Genomic DNA, 16,064 nt, shown 5'->3' on the forward strand with positions numbered 1-16,064 from the left:
TTCCTTCCTTCCTTCCTTCCTTCCTTCCTTCCTTCCTCCCTTCCTTCCTTCTTTCCTTCCTTCCTTCCTTCCTCTTTTTCTTTCCTCCCTCCCTCCCTTCTTCCCTCTCTTCCTCTTTTTCTTTCCCCCTCCCTCCCTCCTTCCCTCTCTTTCTCTTTTTCTCTCCTCCCTTCCGTCCTCCCTCCCTCTGTCCTTCCTTTACAGTGTTCTAAGCACCTTTCTAAGAGTACAAGTTGTGGAAAAAGTGTTGAACTATATTAAAAGAGGAAGCTTTTCTCTGGGAGCTACTTTACACCAAAGAAATAACAGGGCTAATTCTTCTCTCTTAGCCCTCACCAAAAATCTTGAAGGTCTATCCACCTTAGATGTACCAATACAAGATAGCAAGTCATACTTTCCTGGGACTTCATGAATTATTTGAGGAAAAGAGTAATGTAAACATTCAGCTAAGCTAAATCAAGAACATGACCATGGAACAAACATGAGTTTTAGAGTGAGAAGACCTGGGTTTAATTTCCACTTCTGGTGCTTACTTCCTCTGTGCCCTTGAGTAAATCACTTTATGCTCAATCTCAGTTTACTCATCTGAAAAATGATGACATAGGACTAGAAGGCCTCCAAGGTCCCTTTTATCTCTCTGTATATGATAGTATAACTGTTGTTTACTACCTTCCCCATCACAGTTATATGTCTAATTTCACCAACACAGGCAGTTTCTTTATTCATTTTGCTATTTTTTCAGTCAGGTACTTAGCTATTATTCAAGAGCTTGTGGACATATGGTATCACAGAAAGGGATCATACAAAAAAATAAGCCAAGATTGGCCACCTACAGTAACTTGCAGTTTCTAAGTGATCCATGGATAGTAATAGACACAAAACAGGTCAACTGATACCTTGTTAACAGCTGGCATGTGCAAAGGACAAAGTTTCATTTAGTGGGACACAGACTGAACACAAAATACTTGGGTAGATTCAGTCATTTGATGTACAATGTGGAAGTACTTGGGTGGAAAACAAAGATCTCATACCCATAGTCTGATAACTAAAATTATGGTTAGAGAACATCAGAAATACAAATTGAACCCAAAGTATTTTATTAAAATGTTGATTCTTGACCATTCTCCTCTCTTACTGGGGATACTACATATTTATCATTTTAACCTCAACTGGGTCCTCACTGATATAAGACAATCCTATTACTTCTCATTAATTGATTCCTTATCCCACTCCCTTTAGAATATATTCCGAACATTTTTCCCCCTCAAGCGTCCCTTACCTCTGCGTTTTCCCCTTGATAAGCTGAGGATCTTGTTTCTTGTTTTGGTTTGTTTTAAAAATTATTTTAGGTCTCTATTTTTCTGAAAAGATTTTTTCTAGATTAACTTGCAATTATTTGATGTATTTTAAATATTGGTCATGTTGAATAGAAGAATCAGAATGAATGGGAGGAACCATGAGAAAGAAAAAAACAAAACAAAAAAGAAAATAGTCTGCTTTGCTTTGCACTCAGACTCCATAGTTCTTTTTCTGGATATGCATGACATTTTCCATCATGAGTCCTTTGGAATTTTTTTAGGACCTTGCATTGCTGAGAAAGGCTAAGACTATCAAAGTCAGTCCTCGAACACTGTGGTTATTACTGTGTACAATGTTCTCCTGGTTCTGCTCAGTTCACTCAGCCTCAGTTCATATAAGTCTTTTCAGGTTTTTCTGAAGTCTGCCTGCTCATCATTTCTTATAGCTTTCCCCTTCCTTTAAAAAAAAATACTGTTTTACTTGACGTCAAATATTTACTGTAGTGACTAGGTTCCTCTTCAATCTATCACATCAGCATTTCAACCACAAGTCCCTTTTCATCTTTTTTTCCCAGATTACTTCTCTTCATGCACTTTATGTTCCAGCCAAAGTGGATGGCTTGCTGTCCCCCAAACCAACATCCTATTTCATATTTCTTTAGTTTTCCCAGCCTCCTTCATGCCTTCCTGGAAAGCACTCCATCCCTCACATCTCTGTTTCTTGGAATCCTGGTGTAGGTGGGGTATAGGAGCATATTCTCCTCCATAATATTTATTTTCTTCCAGAATATATTTATTTTTAGTTTTCAACATTTATTTCCACAAGATTTTGAGTTTCTTGTCTCTTGTTTACTGAGGAAATCAAGGCCTATTGATATGACCTTTTTCCTTTTTTTTTTCTTCAACTCAAAACCCTGTTACAACATTCCCCACTCTCTTACAATCTGTGATAATAAGGTGATTCTTTTTTCCCCAGTCAACCCATCCATCACCTTCACTGACTCATCATTCATATCATGCCCCCGACTTTGAATGTACCTTGAAGCTGTAACTTGTGTCCTTTTTATCTCTATGCTTTTTCCTTGGTGATCATATCAGCTTCTATGGATTTAATTATCATCTTTATGCATGTGACTCATAGACATATATTCAGCCTCTCTGTTTCTCCCCCGAGCTATATAGCTCTGTGTTAATCAACTGCTTGTTGGGCATTTCCAACTGGATATTCCAGACACATCTCAAGTTAATAGGTTCAAAACTTAACTCATTATCTTCCCTCTCCTAAATTTCCCAATTTCTGTCCAGGGTACTACCTCAGCCTCAGCCACCTTCACACTACATATAGAATCAGTTGCCTCAGTAAGCTCCTTGGGAGTAAAGAGTATTTAATTATTTGTCTTATATGAGTCTTGTACAATGCAGAGCAAATATTATTGTTCAGTCATTTTTCAGTCATGTCCAATTCTTTGTGACCACATTTGGGGTTTTCTTGGCAGAGATTGAAGTGGTTTGTCATTTCCTTCTCCAACTCATTTTACAGATGAGAAATCTGAGGCAGACACAGTTAAATGACTTGCCCAAGGTCACACAGCTAGTAAGTGTCTGAAGCTAGATTTAAATTCAGGAAGATGAATCTTCCTGACTCTAGGTTGAGTGCTCACTCTATCCACTGCACCAACTAATTCTTCCATATAGAGAATAGTAAGTGTTTAATAAATGATGGCTGATGACTATAAGCATTAGCATTGTCATTATTGCTGGCAAAATTCTGTGATTTTTCTGAGCTTTAATATGCAACATGTCTTTCAACTCAACCCAAGAAGCTGGATTAATTAGGGAACAGAAGGATCATACAGTCATGGATTTATATCTGCAAGAGTACAGGAATGTCACCTACTTCAACCCTTTGTTTAATAGATGAGAAAATTAAAGCCTAGATCAATTAAATGACTTGTCCAGGGTCACAAGGTCATAAGTGACAGTGCCAGGATTCAAACCCAGGTCCTCTGACAATCCAATGTTCATTCCACTGTAGCAAAATATTCCATTTAAAGTGACTGACTGTTGAATGTTATTAAGTTCTGAGCCTGGAGTCAGAAAGACCTGAGTTTAAACTCGGCCTCAAACATGTACTTGCTGTGTGACTCTAGGAAAGTCACTCAATCTCTGCCTGCCTCAGTTTCTTCCACTGTAAAATGGAAATAATTATAATAATTATTATATAATATAATTAATAAACCTATCTCTCAGGGTTGTTGTGAGGATCAAATGAGATAATAATTGTAAATGCTTAGCATAGCACCTAGCACATAGTAAGTTAGAGCTAAAATAGGTAAGTAAGCTATAGAAATGTTATTGTTATCATATTGAGAATTACTAACAAACACAAAGGCCCTCTATCTCCATTGTGGAGCACTTGAATAGATGTTCCTGAAAATAAGGTGTGATTAAGGACTTTCACTCAGCATGGGTAGCAAAGCTTTGTTTCCAAATTATCCTTTCAATAACGACCACAAAGCAATTTGAAAACAGCTTCAGATAGTAATCAGAATAACAAGCTCATACTTCTCTATGAAGGGCACTAGAGAAAGTCTAATTATTGTCACTCTCACTGTATAGAGCCATACAGGAGTTATTTACTTCACGGTCTCTCAGCAATTGTAGATTTCATGTCTTTTTTGCATTGCCCCATGACAGTCTCCTTATAAAACAAATTCACGTCATCAGGTCTCTCCTGCATCACCAACAGCACTAACCTGAATTCAAGAAGGAAACTTATTTTTTATTTTTTTATTATCACATCTTTTTCAGCTTACAAGCTTACCTCTTTGGAGAGTCTGGTGAAAAGATCTCCTCCCCGGAGGAAATCTAATATTAGATACAGTTTTCCTTCTGTCTGAAAGGCTGTATTGGGAAAGAAGGTAGGACAAGTCATCAGCGGTGAAGGTATCCTTGGATTGGACATTACTCATTCATTCTGACTTGTCTCTTTGTACTTAAAAGTTTCTCTTTGGTCAACATAATAACATCCATTTACAAAACTGAGTCATTCCAGAAAAGGTACAGGAACTCAGGTGGGATAATAAACATGTGGGTAGAGGAAACAGAAAAAAATGGTCTAAAATTAATAGCTCTACCATCTTTTTCTTTTTTTTTTCTTAGTCTAGAGTTTTGTTATTTCCTATTCCTTTTTCTCTTCATCACAAAGGAACCTGTCTTACTACTGGTGCTGAGAACGGTGTGAGCAGGAATGAGGGGAATGTGGAATATAACTAGTTGATTTAAGTTTAACAATAAACCTTTATTTCAATATTGTTGATAAATATATAATATATTCTGATATATTGGATAAGTACATTAAATGGTAAAGGCTCTGAACATTTTAGGAGTGCAACAACTTAAGGCTAAAACATAAGTCTGAGTGAGAAGAGACCTTAGATAGAGAATAGTATGTTTCTCCCTATACCTTCAATAGGACTGTGTTCTTTATAATTGTGTTGGACATCACTTTGTTACTTCTTTTACAGAAGCATCTGGGACTGGTTAGCACAGCTGGTTATGGCACCATGCTAATGAAACTTAGTTTATGAGTCAGAACACTCTGTGTGACTAATTATTTTTTGTTGTGTTCCAGGCAGCAGACAGCACAATCAACTATGGTCAACTGTCCTGCAAATGCATTTCCTTGGTGACCCGGAACTAGGTGAGAGTTTGTGGAGGGATCAACCTTCCTGGTAGCCATGATTACAAGCATGCATTACCATGTTTGGATTGGATTTGTATGAATCTATCTATCTATCTATCTATCTATCTATCTATCTATCTATCTATCTATCTATCTATCTATCTATCTATCTGTTTTTCGGAGGGGGGAAGGCAGGGCAATGGGGGTTAAGTGACTTGCTCAAGGTCACATGGCTAGTAAGTGTTAAGTGTCTGAGGCCTAATTTGAATTCAGGTCCTCCTGATTGCAGGGCCGGTGCTCTATTCACTGCACCACCTAGCCACCCCGATTTATAAGAATTTCTAAATAAATACATTCAGTTTTTTATTCTGATCAATTTAAGAAGAAATTATTAGATAGTATTGTTAGATGAAAGATGACTCCATTTCTTTCTCCTTAAAGTCCTTTGTTTCTGTTTTACATTTATATTTTAGTTTCACTAGTAATCTCCTCAAATTTTTATTCCCTTATAAGTTTTTGTCTTTCTGCTCTATCTCGCAGCATTGCAGGCCCTAAGTAACTGCCAAGCTCTCAAAAAAAGGAGAATCCTTAAGACTCAAGTAAAAATGTAACTAGAATATCGCATCACTTGTGTTTCTAGGCATATCAATTTTTTTTTTGCAATTTCTCTTTCCAAATGTAAAAATTCCCCTAATTAAGGCAAGATAAAATGGCAAAGAAAAACACAAAAATTAATTTATGAGATTACTGGGCCTTGGATCATTTGCCCATTATGATTTTCTCTCTGACATTTCATTTGTTTATGAAAACAGGAACAAATATTGAAATCACCCAAGCTAGGTTACATAAGAACTTTACAAGACAAGATAAGAATTGATTTCTCAATTCTTACTTGTTCCCATTTAAAGAAATGTCGTTTAAAAGGTGCTGTAACAAATAGGACATTGTGTATTTTTAAAGGGGAAGTGGCTAGAAGCAGAGAGTTAGATAGAAAGACCAATCTATCAGATAGAGCTTGATTCTATGGATTAACTAGTATGTTTCTCTTTTTACCTTTTGATAGTTCTTTTATTTGGAGTAATCTGCCTTAAGTCTTTACAATCATTTGTTACTTTTTAAAAATTGTATTTACCGTAATGAAGTTTGACAATGAAAGGGTGATTCACTTCCGCCAAAATATCTCTCTCCATTTTTGATCGTACCCGATCTCGAACTGTAAAGCACAATAACAAAGACTTTCAGAAGGCAGGAAGCAAACTTTTCATGTAAAAGGAAGGAACAAAGTTAGATGCATCCAGTTTTAAAGGTATAAATATCCCTACCAGCCCCACTTCCCCAAACAAGGACAACTTAGAGGTTTACATAAATCCATAGTCAAAAGCATAATTAAACCACATAATCAAGTGTTCTCTTACACTTTGATATGGTAGAATCATTCCCTTATGCATGCCATATGTGATCATCATTGGGCCATGTGCAAAGTGCTCAATCCTTCAAGATTCCCTCTTCCCTCTTAAATAAAGTCTAACCACTGTAATTTAGCATTCAAGACCTTCTATAATCTGTAATGACCCTACTTTTCAAGCCTGAGAGCTCATTATTAGAATCCCCCTAGATTAAATAACAGTATCATGCTTTTCAGGGCTGATTGTGCAGTTAAATTCACTCATTTTGCAGATGAGGAAATTGAGACCCAAGAGGTTACATGACTTGCCCAAAGTAACACAGTTAATTATTGGGAAGTCCTGGGACTAGAACTCAGGTATCCCGTTTCCTTGCTACAATATTCTATTCATAACATCCTGGATGACAGGACAATGCATCATTTACACTAAGGCACTGTAACAGCTAGAGGAGAGGTAGTCTGTAGAGCCTGAACCCACAGATGACAAATGCTTTGGGGGAGAAAAATAAAGATTATAAAAAAAAAAGAAAAATAAAGGTAATTTAGTTTGGAAAGAATTTAATGAAGCAAGGGTTATGAGTGGAAACTATTACCCAAAATAATTATAGACTGAGCCCTGGGTTCAGAATTAAAAATACTTGTTGAACATTTGTATTTACAATACAATTTTAAATCACTGGCTATGTTTTTGTCTCTAGAGTAATGATCCTTGAGCTTAGAGATGATTTTTCTATTCATTATAATAGTAATTGTGTTTCAAAATCTGTTCTATCGGCTGGGGAATACAGTCTGGTCTTACCATCTTTTCCTATTGAAAAATTCACAAATATCTCTCTTTGAGTTAACTACTGAATTACAATCATTGTTCATTCACTTTTAGAAATACCTTAACTGCTGAATAAGCAATAAGATGTTGAGATTGATGGGAATGTAGGTAGAAGGGCAAGGGAAGGCTGCTGATAGGGTAGGAAGCTGCGGGAAGACAAACTCCAGGAAAAGGGGATAGACCAAGATCCTGTCCCTCCCAAGGTACTCTTTCCCAAAATGGATCATAGAGATCAGAGGTTTATAGAATGTTAAGGTTGGAAGGAACATTGGACATCATCTAGTTATCTAGTGAATAGATTTATTTATTTCACAGTTGTAAAATAAATGAGCCAAGAGCATGGGACCTATAGATTTTGAGCTCACCTTGCCATTTCCACAATTGTTCAGGTTTTCCTTGCAAAAATAGAATAATACTTATTTGCCCTCCTGTGGGTATGACTATGTCTTTTCTAAATTTCGTATCTCCCCTACCTTCAAGTAGCATTCTGAATGTAGCAGATGCTAAATAAAATATTTGCTTAATGATGATCGATGATATACCAAATTATGAGATCAATAATAGCAGCTAACATTTATATAACACTTAAACATTTGTAAAGTACTTTAGTATATTATTTCTTTTAAAGTGATCTATACCATTAAGCTATATAAAGCTAGGTAAAGTGAAAGAGAAAAAGGGAGATAGGACTAAGGCTTGCTATAATCAGAAAAGAGGTACGTCTTTAGAGATAAACTGCCTAACTCACAGTGCTATGAGGAATGTCATCCTCATCCTCATCATTATTGAGAGATGCAGCCTGAAGCAGTGGATAAACCCAAGATGCCAGCAACTGATGGTGTACGACAGATGGTAAACAAGAGTTGGGCCAGCAAGCATAGTTGTATAACAATGATGGTTTAATGGAGTAGTATAGTTGGCTATATGTCTTCCTTGTTTACACATGGAAAGTTTTACAGTGAGCACCAGTTTCTCACAGATGCACTCAGCTAAACATAGACAGCAGCAAAAGACCTTGACTACCAAGTGGCTTCCTGCAAGCCCAGATTGCTTGTAGGAGACACAGCAATATTTCTTGATACTAATTGCCAAATATTCTTCTTGGGGAAAGATACGGCACACCTGTCCAGAGGCAACTTTGCACCCTCCCGGGTTAGAACAAGTCAACAAGTCCGGATTCGGACGTAGCTCAACGAGTCCTTGAACTCGGAGCAAGTCACAAGACTCTGGACTCAGAAACAAGCTCAATAATCTGTTAGATTTGGCCCCCCATACCAAGATACCCTGGGTTCAAGTACAACTAAGATGATGAGTTGCAGAGGTGTCAACCTGTCTTGGTCCACTGTATACTCAGTATCCATAAAAACTTTCCCATGGTACAGGCCTGTGTGACCATGTTACTCTCCTGCTCAAGAGTAATTAGTGGCTCTCCATTATATATAGCATAAAATATGCTGTAACCCCAAAGTCTGATATTTACAATCCTTGACAATATGACTCAAACCTGCCTTTCCTCCTTGCTTCATATTAATCCCTTTTATGTATGTTTACAGCTACATTAGATTAATAGCTGATATTCAAACTCACCCTGTCATTTCCCTCTTCCTGTCATTCATAAAAGACACCCCATACTCCTGCAATACATTTTTTACTTATCTCCATCTGGTGAAATATTTCTTTTCCTTCAGGATGCATTTCAGCTGCCACTCCTGAATGAATCTTTTCCTTATCCACACAACTGAAAATAATCTCTCTTCTCTTAAAAAATTGCTAGAGCATTTTGTATGGATTCCTCCTTTCACATTCTTTCTTGTCTCTTTCTGAGTTTCATGCAGAGTACAGTGAAGAGTTACATGGTGAGTGTGAACAGGGTTACAACACATTGCTAATAAGGAGTTTTGTAAGAGAAACAGTAGAAATAATGCCATCATGCTGGAGCTGATGACACCTGCCTGTAATCCCTGCTAGTGGGGAGGCTGAGGCTGGTGGATCACTTGAACTCAGGACTTCTGAACTACAGTGGACTAAGTTGATTGGGTGTCTGCATTAAGTCTGGTACCAGTATGCTGAACCCCTGGGAGTAGGGGGACTACCAAGATACCTAAGGAGGGGCAAACTGGCCCAGGATGGAAATGGGGCAGGTGAAGGGTCCTGTGCTTATCAGTAGTTGGTTTGGGACCATGAATAGCCTTTATACTTTCAGCCTGTGTATAACAGGAAGACCCAGACTCCAAGAAAAACAGTTCATCAAAGGAGTATATTAGCAGAAAAAACATGAGCCAGTCACTCAGTGTGTGATGATAACTGATGGAAAGGCCATAGGATCCACTGGCAGCCATGCAATATCAAGAGAACTTGAGGAAGGTCCCTCACATATTGGGTGAACCCTTTGTGGTGAGCTTATGCAAAGACAGGAATACAAGCTGCATAGGATAGGTAGGCATGCATGGTAGTGATTTCTACCATTGAGGAAACAGCCCCACCAGTGAGATTACAGATCTTCAGGAGTACATCCTTGTCCTGTCTGCCCATTAGACACAAGCTACTTGAGAGCAAGGACTATATCATTATTCATCTCATGACATATTGAAGAATAAATTAGACTTAGAGTTACGAAGACTGAATTTAAATCTTGTCTCTGCCACTTACTAGGTGTAACCTCAGTTTCCTCATTTGAAACATCATGGGATTGGATTCAATGACTTCCAAGGTCCCTTCAGCTCTAAATCTTTGATTCTACAATTTTTATATGCCCAGAACTTAGGACATTTTTGATCCAGACCTGTGATTTCACTGGCCTATGGAATTACTTCCATGGAAATTATCAATTCAGAGGGGTAACTGTTCTACAGATCACATGGTTCTAAAGTTGTCTACGCATACTGAGAGATGAAATGACTTCCCCAAGGTCACACAGCCAATGCAAGTGCAGAGCAGGCCTTGACCCCAGCTTTTGCTGACTTTGAGTCTGGCTTTCTATTCACTGCAATGCACTGCCATTCCTGTACATAATTAGGCTTTAAATTAATGTTCTGTTGAATGATTAATCTGTTGAATGATTAATGATTAATATGTGACTTCTAAATGCTCAAAGTTTATTATTAACTTTACATTCATATTAAAATGTAAATGTACTTCTTAATTAGAGAATATTTTTATTATTTCATCTTCTAAAATTAATGCAGTTCATTAATAGAAATAAGCAAGTATGTTTATCCAAGAACAAAGCCTCATATCAATATCCTAGTTTGTTCATTAGAGTACTTTTCTCCATCAAGTTACCTCCCCATATAATTTGAAATATTATAAACACCTAAACTCGGCATCATAGGATCATAGTTCTAAAACTCTATGTGCTTTGTATTTGATTGTATGGCTCTGTAACCTAGACCAGGCAAAGATACTGCCCCACTCCTCCACGCCCCACAATCTACACCCCTGCCACATGGCAGAAGCAATCACAAAGTACCTATACATTATACCTACCATGATGGATTTTAAGCGCTAGTAGCAACTGTTAATGTGAACAACTAAGGAAATATCTTCAGAAGTAGAGAATGACAATCATTGTAGCCTGTTCATTTCACAAAAGAGAAAAACATGTTCTCATCCAGGTAAAGCTCTCAGTGGCAACATCAGGAAGGTACTCTCCAAATAAAAACTAATAAAAAATGGGAGACAAATAGATAAGAAATATGGATAAGCTTTATAGTAAGAAGGGGAAAGTTTATATCATATCTGTGATCAGGTATCTCTTCTTTCTAGTATCTCTCAGGCTTGCTGTGGACCCCCATCCTTTCTGTGGACCCCCATCATTCCCTCACCTAACCTGTACTCACTGACATGTCTCTGGTTCCCCAAAAGGGTTTGCTGCATTAACCTAACTCCAAATCTTTTAGGGGCCTAGAGTTAACCATGGTGTAAGATTATATATTTCTATCACCTGCCACTGTGGCTCCTGAGAATCATCCCCATGTGATTCCCAAACCTGTCACCATGACACTACTAACTTTTAAATGTAAAAAACCCTCAATGCTAAGACAAAAGTAGTAATGATTATAACATTTACTCCCCCATGTGATTCTCAAACCTGAAACCATGACACTACTAACTTTTAAATGTTAAAAAAACCCTCAAAGGTAAGACAAAAGTAATAATAATTATAACATTTACTCAATAGAAAGGAAAAGCAAGAATAATCAGATATCACATTTATATAAGAAAAGACAAAATCAGGAATTATCAGAACATCACAGCCCACGGATAAACCTGAGGGAAATTCTCCTACCAATGAACACAGTGTCTCTAAGGGAGGGTGGGCATAGAATGAAAGAAACCTAGCAGGAAGGGACATATAAAGAATGACATATTTATATGGTAACTTATACTCTGAATTATAGGCCTCAAGGACCTTTATGAACATTCTGTACCATAAGAAACTACTTCTCTAACAGTTGATAACCTTCTGGATTTCACTAGTCTGTTGGGCAAAGACTTTTCTGCTCTCCAGTTGATAAACAGTGACAAGCTCTTTTAGTTCACAGACACTCTTAACAAGATGATGAGAAATGATTACACTAGCAAAAAAAAAGAAAGCATCACCACAGCAGTTGCTCAATGACAAGTAGTTCCCTTAAGTTATTACATTACATAGCTCATCAGGCTAGCTGTCTACATGACGATATAATCCCAGCCAGCTCTTTCTGAAACAGGATTCTAATTTCTTCAATCAACATCTAGTGAAACAGAGCCTCTTTCCCAATAATCACAGCTCAGAGCAAAAGAGATGTTGAGCCTCTTTCCTCCTCTCAAACCATAGAGGGGAGTGAAGAAGAAACAAGTAGCCCTGAGAAGTTTCCCCTCTCTCAAACTGTAGTCAGCATTAGAAGGCAATTAACTAGACAGCTCTGTGTACAATAGCAGGCTTCAACTTTCCTCCAATTAGCACTATAGCTTTCTTATCTGACTCCCCTCTTTTTCCAGTTGGTGAGCAAAGCAATGCCTCTCTTCTAATCAGGAGGCTCCCAGCAAAGCATCTGAAGTGTCAGCTGTCTAACCTGGAAAGCAGCTTCTCCCATCACTACATCTTCTGTCCTTGGCTTTGTGTGGTTACTCCTGTGTCCTGCTTACTTGCCTGCTTCTTTTGTCTTTCTCTCCCTCTAGCTTCTTCTCTCCTGCTGGCCTAGAGTTTCTTCTCTTGTTTCTCACGTCTTCATGCTTCAAATCAAAATCTCCTTATGATAGTAACTCATCACTACCTTATGAGGTGAAACTCAAGAAATCCAACCTTCTGTCAGGTATGAGCCCCGTGGTCCTTATCTAGTTAATCCATAGTTCCCAGTTACTTTATTTATAATACCTCAGTTAAACTCTAAAAAAGTTACATGCAAATAAGCTTGTGGACTACAATGCCTTCCAGCATTTGCTACTTCGGTTTTGCTTTTCCTTCAAACACGTCCTCTCATCACATTCATTTGAGGGACAGTTCTCTATCTGGTCCTGCGAATAGTCTATATTTCTTCTCAATATTTTATTTGAAAGGCAGTGGTTCTTCTTGACTTTATCAGGTTTTCTTTTGCTACAATATTTTCCTTGCTGCTTTCAGTAACCAAGATATCTACATGCAAAAACCCCAGTATCTTTTATAGGAATATTCAATAAAAAGTCTCTCTGCACAACTTGCTGACGTAAAATCCAGTTCAAAGGAAAGAATATCATTCCCTCTTAGATAACTAGGCATCTGAATAGGTGCCCTAAATAAATGGGTTCTTCAGTGACTCAGGAAGCTTTTCCATATGATGGAGATCATGTCAGAAATACCCATTTGTCAGGAATTCTGTCTCTTCTTCAATAGTTTTGTCCTTTTTTTAAATTGTAGCAAATTGATCCTATGAAGATATTATTGGAGAGCACGCCCTGCAACTCTGCAGTAAAGTTTCTTTTTTACCTCCAAGTTAAGTGGCCAGAATGGACTGAATGAAAGGTAACTTTGGGATAACTACAGGCCTTGTATTTGGATGCTTATGTTTTAACCTCATTTAAATCATACCTGAAAAGCTTTGTTTCTGCATCACAGTTTAGCTCTTAATATTAAGATGATTCAAGTACATTCTAAAGCATAATGGTGATCACATAGACTGAGTTTAGTTTGGGTTCAGGAATGATGAAAACCAGGTTAAAATATCTCTATTGATAGTTCTAGTATATGAATATGTCCAGGATCCGTGATTTTCCTCTTTTGGGAAAATTAGCTATGACATACCTACTAATCCAGTATGTATGCATAGATACATAAGTACTACGGTTGTAGACATGAAAAAATTATCATCCTTGCAATCAAGGAGCTTACAATCTAATGGGAGGGGAATACGGCATGTATACATTCCAATCCAATAAGGAATCTATGACTCCACTGATATTCATACATTTTATGTCACAGAAATACACACATGGCATAGTAGATGGAGTTGGATGGTAATTGGATAAAGTCAGGAAGACTTAGGTTTGAATTTTGTCTCATACTCTCAGAAGCTGTGTAGCTCTGAGCAAGTCAGTTGGCCTGTGTGGGTCTCAGTTTCCTCATTTATAAAATGGGAATAACAGTACCCATCTAACAGGGTTGTTGTGAGATTCAATTGAGATAATATTTGCAAAATTCTTTGCAAAACTTAAAAGGCTATAAAACTTCAATTATTATTATTAGTGTTAGAAGTTAAATGAGGTGCACAGAGATTAAGTGATTTCAGGATTTGAACCCAGATCTTCTGGACTTTATTTGTATACCCATTTCCTGACATGTTTGCACTTAGTGGATGCCTAAAAAATAATGGTTGATTGATTGGTTCAAGCCCACCCCAAAATAAATCCATTGCGTTCTCCCCCTGATTATAGTCCTGATGATAAGAACAAATAAACATGATAAGGAGATAGTTTAAAATGAATAAAACACATCTTGGGTTTAGGTTTCCAAAGACAGATGCTATATTTAAGAGAACAGAAAAAAAAATCAAAGAAATGAGTCCTGTCATTTGAATGGAATGTTGATAAAGACATCACGACAAAGGGGAATCTTTTATGAAATGATCCTCTCAGATCTGCAAGGCTAGTCACATATACACACACAAGTTGTAGCAAATATAGTCATGACATATGTAAGGCTCAGATGAGAAGCTAGGATTTCTGAGACTGCTCATCCAAAAAGATCCACACTAGCACAGCTTTGTTGGGGAAAGAGCTGCAAAATGTATATTCTAACGATGCAGATTTTGCAGTATACTTGACTTCCAGTGAAATATCTAGGGACAGAATAAAATGGCTTAGACAATAGATCTGCCATTTGAATGACAATGCCACATAGACACAATTCCATTGAGAATGAAGTATATTTAGAAACAAATATTTTATTTTCTATTATATAGGAAGAGAAGTAATTGGTGCTTAATTTGTATAAGCCACCCACCTTGGCGGCTGAGTTCCATTGTACTTTTCCTTGATTCTAGGTGCACAAACTAAAGTATTATTAGGCCAACTTGAAAGCTACTTCCTACCCCAAAGTCTTTCCTGATCCCCACCCCCCCAATTGTACTACTAATTCCCCAAATTATTTTATATACATGCAATCTGTGTCCATATCATGGAACATAAGCTCCGTGAGGGCAGGGGATGTGTAATTTTTGTACCCTCCGACCTTGGCATAGAACTTTGTACACAATAGATGCTTTTTGAATATTTATTGCAATGAAATTAAAGAAGATACTTTTCCTTCTCCTGTTATAACTGAATCAGAGTGAATGATGAAATATAGGAATTATGATACTCCATTTTTTATTTCTTGAGATCTGTGGATAGCTGAGGTAGAGATTTGTCAAAATAGTCCTAAATGGAAATTTTGACAATATGTATTTTGTTGAAAGGTTTTAAAAGGAAGGCATGGGGCTTGGTGAACCCTAAAGCTCCTTTTAGATCTAAAATTCTAGGAATTTAATAAATTCTTCAATGTCTGACCTTCGTGCAGTATGCTTCTTTTCTGCTATTTCACAAGTTAAAGTTACAATATAATGGGGCTGTTCTGTTAGAAAAGTGAAAAGAGAAAAATCCCAGTGAATTTTTGAGCTTCCCTTCTAATGGCAAACTTTATATATGTGGATAAAAGAGCTTAATTTGAGCTAACACTGTATCAGTCTCCAGCCATGTGCAGGATCGGGGTGATGTGATTTTCATGGTTTACTTTATGCAATAAAGCAAGCTGCTACCTTCTGCACCAGCTGTGACTTTCATCTACCCTTCAGCACAGGTCCCAGATATAATGGTGCATTGCAGTGGTCCTCAGTGGATGTGACAAATGTAGAGGTAACTATGAGCTTCATTCCAGTGTGAAGGGCACAATTTTTTTCTGCTAGCAAAACATGGAGGCATTTTGGCAACTCATTTTAGTAGGTATGATGAATCAGGTAAATTTAGCTATGGATCACTTTTTTTCTTTTGAAAGGAGCATGCTCCCTTAATACTCAGTCTTCAAGTGCTATGGGCCACTTTCCTGAATACCTCTCACTGGACCTGTCATAATTATCCCAGTATTTGTAGGTCTGGTCTGCTTTGCAGTCATTACATGTTTTTTTTTCCTTGCACTCAATATTCATTAATCACTGCTAAGTTGCTGATTCACATTATACTTGTTATTCACTCTGACCCCTTGTTTTTTTCTTTTCTTTTCTATAAAACCAGACATATCAAGCAGAATGTGAATCACCAACATAGCTGTCTGATTAAAAAAAAAAAGCAACTATAATAGTGCTTGATGTGGGTCACTGGCCACAAATGCTATGAATCAGCAAGATAGGTCCAGCAATG

General features: G+C 37.4%; 1 protein-coding gene across 1 annotated transcript in view; it reads right to left on the reverse strand.

The window, feature by feature from the left end:
- RPS6KA2 (ribosomal protein S6 kinase A2) overlaps nucleotides 1-16,064 on the reverse strand; it is a 308,664-nt gene that overhangs the window by 130,465 nt on the left and 162,135 nt on the right. The window contains exons 4-5 of the mRNA XM_069070411.1: nucleotides 6,116-6,196; nucleotides 4,123-4,202 (exon numbers count right to left, since the gene is read on the reverse strand). Of these exons, the coding sequence (XP_068926512.1) occupies nucleotides 4,123-4,202; nucleotides 6,116-6,196 (161 nt within the window). The remainder of the gene's footprint in view (nucleotides 1-4,122; nucleotides 4,203-6,115; nucleotides 6,197-16,064) is intronic.

This window comes from Petaurus breviceps, unplaced genomic scaffold, assembly GCF_028583685.1.
Source record: "Petaurus breviceps papuanus isolate PSGF00001 unplaced genomic scaffold, PetGlider_PUasm1.0 90808, whole genome shotgun sequence".
Lineage (NCBI taxonomy): Eukaryota > Metazoa > Chordata > Mammalia > Diprotodontia > Petauridae > Petaurus > Petaurus breviceps.